Source organism: Meleagris gallopavo, chromosome 2, assembly GCF_905368555.1.
Source record: "Meleagris gallopavo chromosome 2, MGAL_WU_HG_1.1, whole genome shotgun sequence".
Classification (NCBI taxonomy): Eukaryota; Metazoa; Chordata; class Aves; order Galliformes; family Phasianidae; genus Meleagris; species Meleagris gallopavo.
The window spans coordinates 51,016,506-51,032,841 of record NC_139405.1 but is presented as its reverse complement, the minus strand read 5'-3'; the positions used below and the strand labels follow the sequence as shown (position 1 = coordinate 51,032,841).

Sequence of the window (16,336 nt, the reverse complement as noted above, 5' to 3'; positions counted from 1 at the left end):
AAGAAAGGAACTAAACTGGCTCAACTGGATAAACTACCTTTTCCTCTAACATAGGAACAGAACCAGGCAGGAAGAGAAACTAAATGAATTAAAATGGCAAATTCATTAACACAAAGTAGGCTGGATGCCAATGCATGAATGATCACAGTTATCTCCCTACTAGATGACTTTCCAAAGGCATGGGAAACCAGCTTTTACAGCAGCCACCACGGAACTGCAGAATTGCAGGGGTTGGAAGGGACCTCGAGAGATCACTGAGTGCTAAAGCACAATAACATACATTTCAGAAGAGACCATATGAATTCTTTAATCACTTCCACACTTCTAGCTACAGGTATTCAGATGAAAGACAGCAACACTGTGAGAGAAAAGCCTATTTTAAGTTGAGGATTCCTTAGATTAGTGAGATTGTAAATAACCTTCTCAATGACTAGTTCTACAAAGGTCTGAGGTCACTAGTTGAACACTGGTTTCTCAGTCCTACTCATGCACATTGGCTTTAGACAGTGGATTTGCTCTGGGTTTGGATTGGAATAACACAAGCCATATCAAAATTCATTGATTTTTTACTGTCAATACAGTTTTGGATCAGGGAGGTTGTGCACAATGCTGGTCTGTAATACCAGACCCGTCATTTTGACAGCTTAGTGAAAACTGACCAAAAACATACAGAATAATTTTTCTGCACATCCACGTCCACTCTTAACAACAAATTTAACAAGTAACAGAACTCTTAAAGTATCACACAACATAAAACACAACACAAAGCAGGTTGTGGCAGTAAAAGAGCTTTATCAGGATAGGTTAAAATGTTTCCACTTTCAGAACCCTTCTCACCAATCACATCTGTCTCCTGTAGACCAGGTTGGCCTTCTTCGCTCATAAAAAGCCCCAGTACCTGACCACTAAACATGTTAGTCTGGAAGCCTTGTCGCAGCGTATCATGGAAGATCTAATCCAGCTTCCTGTTGCTCTCCTCAGCAGGCCATTGTAACCATGCAAAGCACAGCATACACACACATTTTGCCACAAAGTTCACAGTTTAGCTCTCTCCCTTTTCCCCCGGATGCATTCCACGCCACAACAGGGGTACAACTGCCAGAGGAGGTAAGAACCGGCCACAATTAACAACAATCTATCATGTACCCCTGCATTACTTTTTGCACCTTACAATCCCTAATCACCTAATTTTTCCACGAGTGTCCCAGCATCACCCACTGTGGTGCCACAGCACGCGATGAGGCGATACCGAGAACACCGGTGGCTCCCACTATCCTGCCTGACAGCCCCCGGCCGCCGCACCGAACACCAGATGCACCCACAACCGTGCACGGCACGCAGCAGGAAGCCAGCTCTCTTTGCGGGATGTCAATCTCAGGCAAGTCATCCACGCCAAACTCCGCTGTGACCCGCCGGCGCGTAAACTGTACTCCTCATCTGCTGGCCAGCACTGATGCAGCCGGAGAGAAACTTCGGGCACCGAGTCCCATCCCGCCGGCGGGACCCTCCTCTGGAGCCCTCTCCGCCCCGGGTGCCGCGAGGAGGTTACAGGCACCCGGAGCACGGAGGAGGCTGGAAGGGCTCGGCCCGGGCCGGCGCTGCGGGAGCAGCCGGCCACCTCCCCGTCGCACGGCGGGGCAGCGTTGTTCCCGCAGACCGCCCAGCCCCGCGCCTCCCGGACGCTTCCTCGCATCCACGGGTGCCCCGCGAAAGCCGCGCGCTGCCCCCGCCCTGACTTACTGAGCGCCGCCATGGTGCCGGCCTCCAGCAGCAAGCAGTCCTGGCGGCCCCGCGCCTCCAGCAGAGCGCTCGGCCCCGGCTCCTGCTTCCACAGCAGCCGCAGCCCTTTACTCAGAGCCATGGCAGCCGCCGCTCACAGCACCGGGCGCAGCGAGTCTCCGACGGAGCTGGCGGCCCGCGGCTGGGCAGCGCCCTTCCACTCTCCCCGTTTCTCTTCCCACCCACGCTCCCTCGTAAACTTTCCAGAGTCAACTTTGTCCCTTCGGCTCCTCCTCCGGGGCAGGTGTGCTCCGCCAGCCCTGCCCGCGGCGGAGGGGAGGAGCAGCGACATCCACCGCCTCGACACGGCCACACAGCGGGGCGGTAAGCGCGGCAGGCTCCGGCTGCTGCCCCGCTCCTCCGGCCGGGCCTCAGCCGTGGCGGTGGGGCGAGTCCTGCCCGCGCCGTCAGAAAGCAGAGACAGTTGGGAATTATTTCTAGCAGAAATCCTATTTTACACAAAGTTCACAGTGCGAATGAAACGAGTGCGATGGGACCGCAGCCCTCTCGAAGTCCGGAGGTTGTAAGAAAGGATGTGAATTAGTCATACTCACTTCTAAATAGCAAAGAGATGCCTTTCTTACAGCTGTCTTATGCAAAAGGCACACTGAGAAGCTCTTACATCTTTCTCATCTCTCACGTGACTTCTTTTCATAGAGAAAAGTGCTTTCTTGAAGTGAAAGGCTGGAAATACCACTAAAACAGTCAGAGCTGCCTATGGACAGCTGTGTCACATGGCTGTAGGTAGTTGCCCTGGATTGTTCATTTGTGTGTTTTAAAATAATCAAAAACAAATGAATAAAAGATGGCCTTTTAAACATGTTTCTTTTGCCTCTGAGGAATGGTTCCTTGTTATCATCTGTGAACTCCATTACGACAGTAAGCCGGCACTTGGGGGATGCTGCTATGCTGCTCTGTTGCCCATGCTTGTAATTCATGAGCAGTTTTTATCAGTAGCTTTTTTCACAGCAAATTACAAGGAATTCTAATTTTGATGAAGGTGATGGTGATAACACACCAATGTTTTTGGTTGTTGCAAAGCAGAGTTGAGAATTTCTCTGCTTCTAGCACTGCCCTATGCTAGAAGAGCTGGCATTTGTCTTCCCAAGGAACCACAAGACGTTCCAAGCCTTGCTCTCCTGGAATCAAAGAGCTATGAAGGTTGGAAAAGACCTCTGAGACCATCAAGTTCAACTGTTGACCCATCCCTACCATTCCCATTAACCACATCCCTCAGTGCCACATCCACACATTTCTTGAACACCTCCAGGGATGGTGACTGTACCACCTCCCTGGGCAGCGTATGCCAATGCCTCACAGCTCTTTCTGAGAAGAAATTTTTCTTGATATCCAACCTGAACCTCACTTGGTAGAGTGGCTGAACACCTGCCTGCTGATGGGAAGCAGCAAACAAATTCCTTGTTGCGCAGCATTTGTGTAGTCTTTATCTCAACCCACAAGTTCCCATGCTTTCACCTTTCTCACTGGTCCTATCCCACATGAGGTGAGTAAGGTGATTAAGTGAGCAGCTGGGTGGTGCTGAGCTGCTGCCTGTGTTAAACTACAACATACAACTTACTGTTATAAATTAAAAAAAAAAAAAAAAAGTGTCAGAGGAGACCCCACAGCCCCTGGCAGCCTGTGCCAGCACTCCATCACCCGCACAGCACAGAATCATAGAATCACAAGGTTGGAAAGGACCAAGGATCATCTAGTTCAACTGTCTTTCTATTACCATTGCTACCAGAAGCTACTAAACCATATTTCATAGTTCTTCATCCAGACACTTCTTGAACACTGCCAGGGATGGCAACTCCACCACCTCCCTGGGCAGGCCATTTCAGTGTCTGACCACTTTCTGAGAGAAAAAGTTTTTCCTTATGTCTAAGTAAGCATAAGAAGCGCTGCCTGCTGTTCAGAGAGTACCTCCAGTGCTTCAGTTTGTGTCCATTGCCTCTGGGCACCACTGCAAAGAGCCTGTCTTCACATTTGCACCCTCCCATTCAGATGTTTGTACACACTGATGAAATTCCCCTGAGTCTTCTGTTCTTCAGTTGAACAGATCCAACTCTCTCAGCCTCTCCCATTGGGAAAGCTGCTCTGTTCCTTGGTAATCTTAGTAACAAGGTAACATAAGACTGAGAAAACAACTGGCAGAGGATGACAGAGTGCTGAATAAAGTCACGCAGTTTACCATCCTCCCTCACACAGAACGATATTCACAGGTAGGAACCTTGCCTGATGTACAAAGTGGACATCCAGAGGCTTTTTATGCCTTATTTTACGGTAGATAAAATCTTTTCATTTAACCCAAACTACCATTCAGTACACAAAAATCAATTTTTATCAGAAAATATTGAATTTAATGGCTCACCTTTTTGGTAACTTTTGGAGTTGACCTGTCTTTTGCTGTGGAGCAATTGTATGTGTCTGACATGGAAAGTGATTAACTCCGCAGCTGAGGATTCTCCCAGGTGAAACCATTCTCTTCTCCAGAGCAGCTGCTTTCACCCAGGCCAGACACCCTCATTAACTCCTCAGCAATTTAATTTTTTTTTTTTTTAATTTATTTCATTCTCCTTTCTCAATGAACTTTTATTTCCTGTTCTTCCAGCTCTTTTTGCATTTCCTATATTTACAGGAGAAGGAGGGAAGTCTTTCATCATATCTCCCCATCAGGGGGAGGAATCTTAAAGATCTGATGTTTGCTGACCACAGTTATGTGCAGTGCAGTACACACAAAATGGCAACACTGCCGAGTTAGAAGGTGAGTCTCTGTCGTAGCAGGATCACATCCAGCTGACAAAGTTTATTTCCTGTTCACTCACCTCCATCAAACAGATAATAATGTCCGTTCTACCTTTTACAAATTTTTCAGCCTGGTTCTTTGGCTGTTAGGAGAAATTCAGCTGTTGCCTCAGCTGCCATGGACAGCTGTGATTTCTGAAACACTTTTAGCTTCTTCAGAGCCATTATTCAGTTTCACTCGTATTTTTGATCCCTCCCCAGCCCCGAGTTTACCTCTGAAACATGCTGTGCGTTATAATGACTCCCTCCCAAGTCTTTATGGAAATGAGGTTCTTGTGGCCTGGTAACCTCCTTAATGAGAAGGAGTCCTTAGCAGGTGGGGCTGTGTGCTGATCCAGAGATGCATCAGAAAGGGCAGCAGGGCATTTACCAAACAGTACAGCAGAATCTGCATTATTCGGCAGTCTGCTGGGATGTGTGGAAGAGCTGTGTGAACCTCAGATCCTAGACTTTGGGGTATGGGATGGATGAATGTTCATGTCGGCTTTTGTGTGCTGCTGAGTTGCCTTTGTAACAGGGGAACTTACTTACATACAAAAAACTTTGTTGATGTACAGCGGGAACAAACATTTGCGTGCCCATTCTTATGCAACGGCGATTCTTTTTAAAGCTCTAAATCTAAATAGCAAAGATTACTAGTGAGGACAGTTCTTGGAGATTTATGGCCACTTGAACATAGTCACAAATGCCTCACAGGAAATGTGTGTGTTCTCGAGGTCATTGAAACAGTTTGGTTTTTGCCATTTCCAATAAATTTTTGGGCACTGTGATCAAAGAAGAAATAGGGGAAATACCTCAAAGTAGCTTTTCCTGCAGATGACATTTAGAACAATTAGTTATTGCAGCTAACGTGCAAAAGTTTTTATTGTTTTCACATTTTTGGTTAAAATTAGAATGTGCCATAGAGAAGCATTTGCAACATTTAGGCTAAAGTGCTCCAAGTGTTGCTATGAAAGTAGCTGTGGGCTTTTAATGTCACTTCTTACATTCTCCGCAAAATTGAGAGAAAATGTTTCTATTTTGGTTGGTTACTTGTGTTCTGACCGTGTAAAGAACTTTGTGTGCAAAAGGCATCTGGTATTTTGTTCCAGAAACAGGCTGATATACCTCGAGCTAGGTCACTGTATCTCAACAAAGTCAACAACATCTTCTTAAAAAGAGCACAAGCGATAAATCAGCATGGCTTATTTGTCTGTTTAGAATTTGACAAAGAATGTTTGACCTTTCCACAAGTACTAGAGCAGTAATGCAGACACTTTCTTTACTTAAGACAGTGTCAACATTTTCAAATTTCTGCTTGCTTACAGCCTTTCCCAAGCAGCATCTCCTGCATTCTGTGATCCTTGAAGCAGGAAAAATTAACTTAATGCTAACATTTTGTATCAGTATTACCTTTCAACCTATTACTAGAGGGAGAGAGCAGTGGGTTAATGAAGACGACTTAAGCTTCCAGGCTAGTATGGCATTAAAACATATAGCTAATTTCATGAGTAGTCTTACACATCTGTACTCAAGTGAGACTTTTCAAGTGAATCAGACAACTGTAGGACCTCTGGGGATCATCTAGTCTAAGCACCTGTTAAAGCAGTTTCCCTACAGTAAGTTGCAGAGGAAAGTGTCCAGGTGGGTTTTGTATATTTCCAGAGAAGGAGACTCCACAAGCTCTCTAGGCAGTCTTTTCCAGAGCTCTTGTCACTCTCACTCTAGAGAAGTTCCTCCTCATGTTCAGATGGAACTTCCCGTATTCCACTTTATGCCCGGTGCCCCTTGCCCCACCACTGGGAACTGCCAAAAAGAACCTGGCCCCATACACTTGACACCTGTCCTTTAGACATTTATAAGCACTCATAAGATTCCCCCTCAGTCTCCTCCAAGCTGAGCACTCCCAGGACTTCCAGCCTTTCCTCAAAAGGGAGATGCTCCAGTCCCCTAATTGTCTTTGCATCCCTCTGCTGGACTTTAGGAGCTGCATTGCTTTCTTTCCCAGAACTGCACACAGTGCTCCAGATGTGGCCTCTCCAGGACTGAGTAGAAGGGGAGGATCATCTCCCTCAACCTACTTTCTGTACCTACACCACACCTTTTGAATGCACCCGAGGATACCATTGGCCTTCTTTGCCACAGGGGCACACTGCTGGCTCATGGCCAACCTGTGGTCCACCAAAAAACCCAGGTACTCCTCTGCAGAGCTCCTTTCCAGCAGGTCAGCCCCCAGACTGCTGATGCATGCAGTTTTTCTGCCGATCGAGCAGTTGTTCCACTGTATGAGCAGTGCAGGTTCAGCTGCTCATGGTAGTTGGGCTGTAAGCTGACTGGCTTTGGACTTGAGTTGAGCCAGGGCTTACCTGGCTGCAGCTCAGTGTTGGCAAAAAATGGGCTGTGAATTCAAGCTCTGAACTTGAGCTGAGAGGCTCTCTGGTGAAGGGCTAGCACTTTTGCAAGTGCTGCTAATGAAAAAATTGTGTTTGAAGTCTTGCTGGGAGGTCAGTGGAATTTCTCACCTCCTCTTCCACTGACTTTGACTGTATGTATGCTAAATCAAAGACATCTATCTAAAAAGGCAGACATTACTTTCACGGATAATTGCTTTTTCTTAAGATACTATTTTCAGTAACAACAGCTGTTTTAAAGTTTAAAGTTCTTCATCCCAAAAGTATGTGCAGATGAGCAGCCTTAGTCAGGAGGCATTTGTTTAGGCGGTAAGAGTGACCAGACAACCAGATACAATTTTCATGCTTTCTTCCAGCTGACAGGCTCGTGATTAGTCATAGGTATTCCTCTCTTGTGTTCAAAAGACTTGAAACCCACAGTTTTCCTCTGCTTCTTGCCTAATTTCCTTAAACTCCTTACAGGAAAACCAAAGCACTTAGTAAAATAGAATGTTCAGATTCAAAGCAAAATGCTTAATGTCTATAGAGACAGAGATGTGGCACATAAGCTGGGAGGTTTTTTTCAGTAGGCAAAAGGTCTTTTCTTTAATCTTTGGATAAATCGTATATGCTCCTGTTGAAGCATGAAAGCACTTCTGTGATTACCCTGTATCAAGGCATGCGGTTTTGATAAGGCGACAGAGGCCTCTCCCTTGTGCATGAACCGACTGTGAAGAAATCTCCAGAAACGGGTAATCTCAGGTTGCCTGTTGTGACATTTCTCTGCTATGTTGTACCTACTGTTGCCACAGGGCACTGAAAGAGAAAGGGTGCAGCACATTCATCCTGAGGACCTACTCCATGCTTGTAAGAAGGAAGAATAGAGATTTCCTGGTTGTTCATAATCCGTGAGTTTCATTGCCTGTTGGTGTTATAACTAGCTAGACAATGCAGAAAACACATGAATACAACCAGAAGCTGATTATGATACAGAAGATGAATGTGAAAGTAAAGTGTAAATAATTAAAAAGAACAATGAGGGGTGGGAGGAGAGGGCGGTGGGAGGAGGAGGGCGGAGCTTCTGCATTCAATACCTGATTCTAATTAATGTTAATTCATGTAACTCTTATTGAACTATAGTCTGCCCTCAGTGCAACTGGGTATTTGAGGGAGAACATCTTCTAAGAATTTTGATTTAGTAGGAGTTGTTTGAACACCCAGAAGGATAATGCGGCACTTTAAGTGCATTTATTTTCAGCGCTCACTATTTGCATTTGTAGCATTTTCTAACAGGATTTTGTTAGTTAGATGAGCATGTATTCTTCATAGTCTTCATAGAAATGCATTTATAAACACAGTAAGTCTAATACTGTAAAGTAGTCTCACATTCCAGATCTGTTTTTCTTGCATGCATAACACAAAGCTAAAGCAAAACCATAGATCTTTTTGTGAAGTGAATGTTGGATACATTTTGTCTTTGTGGAAGTTTCAGATTTGGTCAAATAATTGGACAGAAAGAAGGCCTGGAGGAGGGAAGAGAGTGGTCCATTTGAGGACGCCACTTTTAATCAGTCAAATAATGACATCAGTGGGTTTTTAGAAGCAAAGTGCTTACCTCCAGAAACATGAGTTTGTGCCAAGAGTGCATGAGATCACTGCTTTCCAAAAGAAAACAGATAACTTACTTTGGAGAACGCTTTGAGGAAAAGTAGAATGCTGTTCTTTGACTCTTCATCTTAAGTCAGTGACTGCATTATCAGCATTTTAACTTTTTCTGTACTTTTCTTCAGAAAAATCCCATAGTCCTGTCTGTAAAACTGTTTTAGACAAAACGTGTGGCAGCAGAAATCAGCAGTACCACCATGCTGGTAGCATGACAGAGCACAACAACTCTCCAGCACTCAGTGCCACCACCTTGTGGATACAGACAAAGGGAGCCTTCAGCTTCCATCACTGGCAGTAGGCTCATTGCTCCCAAAGCTTAAATATAACCCAGAACTCCAATTCTCACGTGCATGTTCCCATGGGAAGCATTCCTTAGATGTAAGGTTCAGCATTCGCTGCTGCATACTCCTTCCCATACAGAATTTCTGGGCAGTGCCTTTGATAATGGACTACTGATTATACACAGATACCAACTAACTGCCATGGATCCAACCACCCTCTCAAAGCAACCCAAACTGCCTTGCACAAAACAGTTTTTTCTTCTATTACCATGTCAATGTTTTGTTGTTTTTTTTTTTTTTTCCATTTTAGTTTTCTCCAGAACAATATATGTGGTGATTTTAAGTTCAAGTAAAGCTTGCTTCTCTTATTTCATGTTATGAAGAGATGCTTTGCAGTATTTATGTCTCCTCGTGATTTAGAAAGCCCTAGCCATTCATTTTCAGATCTGAGAGGGGTTTCAGACAAGAAAGCAGAGGGAGAAAGAGGAGCATAGTAACAAGCTTACGTGAAGGAAGGAGATCATATTCATTTGTCTGAAAGGCTTAAGTATTCATACTGTTTTTAAAGCTCTAAAAAATGGTACTGGGAAATAAATGTCAAATGATCCTCTTCGGCAGCTTTGTGATGATCTTCCTTGGACTGGGCAACTGAAGTGACAGTGAGCATCGATCAGTTCGAGGCAGAGCACTTAGTGCAGTTCAGTACAGCAGCAGCCAGGAACTGGAGATGTCTTGCCTGTGTGGAACAAATAAAAACTAAAATAGTACAATAGAGCAAACTGCATAAGGAGTTATTTCACAGTGCTGTAATTTATCTGCATCTCCTTGGCGAGTGCAAAGTGCATAACTTGCTTTCCTTTAAAGGGAAAGAGGTCTGGAGAGAGGCGTATCTCTGTTGGTGAGGCTGTGGAGGGGCAGCTGGCTGAATGTGCACAGCTTGAGTGAGGGGAGCAGGCCAGAAAGAGAAGGACTGAGGAAATACCATGGTTTAAAATTATTTGAACAACCATTTTGGTATGCTGTGCTATTCCTAATGCAGCAATTAAATCCCTGGACTTTGTTACAAGTGAACTTTGATTGGCTTTCATTTGACTGTCTTGCCTCTATTTGTTTTTTGACAATTTGACATGTTTACTTAGGTGTGCTGTTCTGCTTCAATGAAACAAGGATTCACATCGCATTTATAAAAGGCATTGCCTGTTCTCCTAGCCTGTGCCACGTCTGCTGTTCACACACAAACCATGAGGAGAGGCTGAGGTTGGCCAGGAATGATCCGTCCCCACCCCAGTGCAGGAGTCTTGGGTTACACTGTCTGCAGCCCTCGTTAATCCCTGCCGGGCTGAGGAGTGCTCGTGGCACACATCACAGCAGCGAGGAGGCTCCTCTAGGGCTAATCAGTTCCACTGATTGAATGCTGCAGGAGCTGCAGCTAGACTCATTTTAAGCCCATTATCCTGTTTTTACTTCCCACTCCTTACGCTACCATCACCCTTACTGATCACCAGCCCTCCCTTCTCCTGCTCTGTTCCCTGCTGCTTCTTGTCTGGTTCCATCAAGTAGCAGTCCTTGTGCGTAATTCCACCTCAGCCATCCCTGCAAATACCTTCTGTGGCTTTTAGGGATGGTGCAATGACTGCTTTCATGTGCTCTCCTTATGGAGTGGCTATCTTGATATTTTCTGCATATTTTGGTAGGGGTTCAGCTGAACTCTCTCTTTACTCCTTCCAAAAATTTGAAATAAACTTTGTCTGGCCCTGGAGATTTATTGCAAGCTTCATGGAAGGGCCAGAACCCATGCAAGATCTCCACATGGAAAGGCTGATGTAGAGTTTGTAGTCTGGATAAAAGCAGTGATGCTATTTGAGTTTTGTGTGCCTCATGGACAGGAGTGTACTCCAGACTCACTGCTAGCCCAGCAGCTGCCACTCGGAAGGCTGACCTGGCTGGAGCAGAACCCACATGCTCTTGAGCATCTGTGTCTGTGCAACTCCTCCAGCTCAGGCGGCCCTGCCACTGGCAGGGGAAGCGGTAGAGGCACACGTGTCCATCTTGTCCTCCCTGCTGCAGAAGTGGGCCGAGGATGAATATTGCTCTCTGGCTTCACAGCAGTGGGAAACAGACCAGAGTCCTGCACAACCAAGTGCTTATAGGCAGCAGCTAGGCTAGTGTTAGTTCTAACTAGTTTCTCATCTATTGCCAAGTAAGGGCAAAAATGCTTATACTGGGAAAGAAACTTTCTATTCCTACTCCTTCCCAAAGGCCGGCCTTGGATGAAGATGTTGCTGTTAGTTTACTAAGTGCAATCTGGTAAAGGCCAGGACAGTGCCCCTATTTAAGCAGGGAAGCCAAATGAAGAGTTTCCTCATCTCTCTTTGCAAGTACAGTGAGCACTGAGCAGTGCAGTCCTGCAGAGCACATCAGTTGGGAACCGTGCTGGGCAGCACTGAACACCACAGCTCTGCTCCAGTAGCGAGCCGTGGGCTTTGTATTTAGCATCTGCTGCACTACTACAGCAAAACTTCTCTTCCAGCTGTTGAATTTTTAAACAAAATCTCTACTGAGCTTAGAAATGCTAGTCAGGAACCAAGCAACAGACAGAAAACTGCCCTTCACCTCTGCATGGCCCTCACTTCTGAGGCGCTTCCCCTCTGGCAACGGTTTGATGTGGTGACTCATCGTATTGTGTGCACCACATTTGACAGGATCTTGGGGCTGGCTTGGAAAGAATCTGATTAAAAATAATATAAATAGATGAACAGTGGATAAACAGTTGCTCTCCCTTGTTCCAGGATTCTGAAGGGCTGAGCTTCCAGAATGTCACTGGAAATTATAGTCAGCTAAAGAAAATATAAAAGGAGAGGGGAGACTCTCATATAAACACTTAAAGGGACTTTGAAAATTGCCAGTAAATATTTCAGGATCCTGACACTGTTGTGCTAATAAAGTGATAAGGAAACCATGAGGAAAGCCCTACAGAATGGTTAGAAAGCAGTAACAGCCATGTCCTCTGCCCCAGGAGTGGAGACAGAACTTCAGAGCTGTTCCCAAAGTGAACGCAGTGCAATTTACTTCAGGTATGTAAGAGAGTCCTGTGAGTCCAGAAAGCACTGCAGGCAATGCTCTCACAGGAGAGCAGGGAGGTACTGTCACCCAAAAAAGCGTTGAGCAGAGATGGAAGCAGAAGGAATGGATACATTTTGCTTAACCTTTTCATTTAACAGAATTAAGAAGTGAACCATCTTAGATTTAGAAATGTTACAAAGAATTTGTGATCTGTTGAGTTTTGCATGTAACAGCAATGTTATCTGCCAACTACTTTTACCTGAATATTGTCCTTAGATAATTCATCCTAGAAGATGCCACCACTCTGTATACGAAGGACTGTAGTGTACTACACTGGGTACCCTGACTAACCTAGTGGTCTGGATGTAATCACAGATCTTAAAGCCTGCTAAATATTTTGCTTCTTCATTAGAAGTGCTGATGTGTTAGGACCCACAAGCCTTCCAACATTTCACATAGGTTACAAATAAGAAGCTAACCCCTCACATTCCGAAGGTCCCATTTTCAGCTCCTTTTCCACCTCCTTTGGCACAGAAAGATGAGCGCACGCTCTTCACAGGCCCTGTCGAATATTCTCCAGTTGGCTGCCTCACTATTTTCACATTGTCAGTGGGTAACCAAACTCATTAGTCACTGAGGCATCATGTAATTGCAGGTGGATGTGGGTAGATGATATGACAAGTGATTTAATAGGTACTTTTCGCATGTGTCAGAAACGTTACCACTGCAAACTGTCAGAAGCTGTGGAGCAAAGCATCAGGGCAGCAGGGAGGCACGAGGGAGGAGGAGGAGGAGGCGGCTGCGGAGGGGCTGGGAAGTGCAGTTGTGAATTTAGCTGAATTTCAGTATCAAATTCCTTCCTCCGAATCAGCAGCTGGCTTCCATTCTCAGTCTCCTCATACATTAGTGGCACGTGATAGTTCATTTGCCCCTCAGATCCTGTCAGCAAGATACTGGGAGGGTTCTGACACCTGGTACAGCAAATGGTGAGAACACCTGTCCATCTGCCTCCCCAGCACCAACAGACAGCTGTAGGTAGAATCATGCCCATTCAGAGCAGGTTAATTTACTGAAACCACATATGTACAAATCCCATTTTTGGAGATCCGAGTGTTTGCTTTCACATCACTCTGTTCTTTCCTAGGTCAAGGAACACACTGCTCAGAAAGGACACTCTTAGGCACCTGTTTCAGTCCCAGGACACTTCACTTTGGGTAACATGCAGTGCTCTTCCTTCCCCACGCCGAATGCCATGTTTACTGCAGATGCGTTCTCAGTGTGACACCTCCCTTTGTTGTTCTCAGCCTTGTGAGCCCCCGACAAGAACAGTTAATCAATTTGATTTTTTCTTTCCAAGGCAGTGTGAAGGAGAGAAAGATTTCAGAACACCAATGATACCAATAAAGAGTAACAATTTTAGATGTGCATCTACTGAGATTTGATTGTGACAGAAGGTAATGTCAATTACAAGTGACCTTGAACTGATAAATACTTGCTAAAGCAAACTAAGTTTATTAGACAATAATTAAGAAATGCAGGTCTCTATGGAGAGTAGATGTAAGAGGAAAACTAAGGGAAGCAAAAGTCTGCTGCTAAGAGAAAACAATAAATAATACACCTTCTTGTTCAGCCCTAAATGAAAAATGTCACTACTTTATCAGGAGGACTATATTAAAACTAACCCAAAGAGTAAAGGCCAAGTCAGAAAACTTTTGCTACCCTAGGGATTGATTACTCAGCTATGACAAATGAAATGCAGGATGGCACTGCTCACATCTTACTCTAATTTATTTTGTTTTCTGGCTGCATCTTCAGAGTGAAGGTTTTCTACTGCTCCCAAATCACCCAGCCTATGCCACTAATCACATCTAATTCAAAACAAACAAACAAACAACACCAAAGACAATCTAATTTCTATTCTGGGTCAACACCATGCTGTCGCAGAGCCATGAATACACAGTAGCACTGTGCTCTCCTACTTATTTGCAGTCAGGAGGGTTCCATCAACCATGAGCCAGGCTGACCTGAATAATGAAATCTCACAACATACTCTTAGCCTTGGCTGTTCTGCAGTCAACGAGCACTATTATTATGTTCAGATGCCTGCTTTATGGAAGGCACATGGATGCTTCCTCATTCTTCTGCTGGCCGCTGTGTGAAAGCCAATGAAAAGCCGTAAGGAGGATCTGACTCATAGTGCATCACCCTGTGAAAAGCAATGTGATGATTTCAAAGAAAAAAAAAAAATAGTCTTGTGGGTATAGATAAATATTTATTATCAATTGTACTTCATTCTACTAGAAGTCCTTAAACAGTTTTCCTTTTTTGCCAAAACGTTGCATCTCTGACACAGTCGCTACTGTCACAGCTTCCCTGCACCGGGAATGCACAGCTTACATATAGATTCCAAAACAATCTATTCCAAGTAAAGAACTTTCAACTTTAGTGCATACGGAGCTATTCAAAGATTGGTAAAAAGAACCCCCCTTCCCCCTCCCAAATGAAGAATTCATTACAAAGAGATTTCATTACCAAAAGTGAATATACAAATGCTAAAAAAATGCTGGCTTGAAAAAGTGATTTCAGAATGTACTGTACACATTGTAACAATTTATTATATAAGCTGCTTCTGCATGCAAGCAGTTCTTACATTTGGTGTAAAACATTTATACACATTCTTTACAATTTGTACATATTTAAATGGCTGTATCAAACAACACTGCGCTATGGAATTTTGGAAGCGAACAACTAGAATTGGGAGGAGAAAAAGACAAGGTTTATAAAACGTGAACAAAACCCATGACACTGAAAAGCATCTGGACTTACGCTAAAGTCTCTTATGTTTTGGTTTCAGGTTATTCAGGCAGACCTAGATTTTCCTTCTAGCACACAAAAATAACACCAATGCAAAATAGAGTAAGGCAACTATTCAACCAACAGACTGTACCCGTCTCCTAGAATGGCTTATGGGAAAATGCCTTTGCTTTAAAAGTTTGCTAAAATGTTTATATTCTAGTCATACTTTTGCAAAAAAAAAAAAAAAATTGCACTTTGGCTTTTTGGATTGCTTATGGCATTTAAATGAATTACTGTAGTTGATGCCCACTTAGAACAGCGCTGTTATAAAAAGCCCAGGCCCCAGGTGATTTTAGTACTAAGAAAGGTAACTTCAATTTCAGATACGATGATCAAAGTACATTTGTGTGATAACTGAGGTACCTTTGTCACCTTTCAGTTTGCATTAGAAGGTAACAGAAAGTAAACCCAAGCCAACAGCACACCATATTGCAACATGAAGACCTGAGCTCTGCCAGAACTGGAGGACTTATATCAGTTTGTGAAGACACGAGGGTCCCCTTTACAAAAAGGCTTAGAACTCTCGAAGAGGTACAGCTATGGCCTAACATTGTGCGGGTGTCAAAATGCTGGCATAGAAAACTGTTTTTCACACCTTCCTGAATGGCTCTTTCCTTGTTTGTACTTTGTCTTTTTACACAGTGCATAGCGAGAAAGAAAGAGCCTGACAGAAGCTCTGAGGTGTTGTGCCACAAGAATAAGGTTTAATTACAAAGAAAAGAAGAAAGAAGAGCGGATTATATTTACCAGAAGTCACAGTGGGAGCAGTATGCCATGGCCACGTGTGGGAAGCAAAACTTAGAACAAGTGTTTGCTCAGCCGATTATCATGAACATATAGGGAAACAGTCACAAATACAATCCCTTCTGGCTACTGAATTGTTAGAGAACTGAGTATAATGAGTAGGTAATCATTTTCCCAAGCTCATCTGCTTCCTCACTTACACAAATTTTAATTCTGATGCTGACAAAGAATTTTTGGAATAGCATCTGATAGATGCAAGTGTGCACGAGGTCCATGGCAACATACCAGTTTGATGATTTAGAACCCTACAACCGACAGCATTATATAGCTGTTTTTGCTTAAATAATGACACAAAGGGGAGAGCATTCAAGATAAAAAAAGAACATTATCTTCTGGATTCAGGCAGATAAAGTAAACATTTTATATAATTCTTTTTTTTTTTTTCCCCATAACTGATTCGTTTTTTGGCTGGCAAAGGCTAACAAGTTTTTATTGGCATTGCCCCCAGATCAGAAAAGCACTTCAAGGTGGTTCTTCATTGTTGACTACTTCTCATTCTCTACATCACAGGAAAGCGGCTGAGTGCCTGCCTCAGCTTCTGTGCAATCTGAAACAAAGAAACAGAACATACTTAGTAGGCAGTCACTTTACACTATTCAGAAACAACAGCGCAGGCAGGCAAGAAATCAAACAAAGTGTTCCCTCATCTTCCAAAAATTGCTGTCTTTCCTCAGTACCCCCCAACAAGTACAAGACTGTCAACACTGTTCA

At 44.1% G+C, this 16,336-nt stretch overlaps 2 protein-coding genes and 1 long non-coding RNA gene across 5 annotated transcripts in view; 1 reads left to right on the top strand and 2 right to left on the bottom strand.

Moving 5' to 3' along the window:
- Positions 1-2,150, bottom strand: part of SYNJ2 (synaptojanin 2) — a 66,319-nt gene extending 64,169 nt beyond the window's left edge. The window contains exon 1 of the mRNA XM_085217123.1: positions 1,741-2,150. Within this exon, the coding sequence (XP_085073249.1) occupies positions 1,741-1,861 (121 nt within the window). The 5' untranslated portion in view covers positions 1,862-2,150. The remainder of the gene's footprint in view (positions 1-1,740) is intronic.
- Positions 2,151-7,298: 5,148 nt separating this feature from the next.
- On the top strand, positions 7,299-16,009 carry LOC146544976 (uncharacterized). 2 transcript variants are annotated; one of them, XR_014881361.1, is made up of 2 exons: positions 7,299-7,708; positions 13,110-16,009. It is a non-coding gene; the product is annotated as an uncharacterized LOC146544976 (long non-coding RNA). The 2 variants fall into 2 exon arrangements; XR_014881360.1 differs by lacking the exon at positions 7,299-7,708 and adding an exon at positions 7,750-7,823.
- Positions 15,994-16,336, bottom strand: part of SNX9 (sorting nexin 9) — a 59,086-nt gene continuing 58,743 nt past the window's right edge. For both annotated transcript variants that reach the window (XM_085217115.1, XM_085217116.1), the window contains exon 18: positions 15,994-16,172. In XM_085217115.1, the coding sequence (XP_085073241.1) occupies positions 16,125-16,172 (48 nt within the window). In that variant the 3' untranslated portion in view covers positions 15,994-16,124. The remainder of the gene's footprint in view (positions 16,173-16,336) is intronic.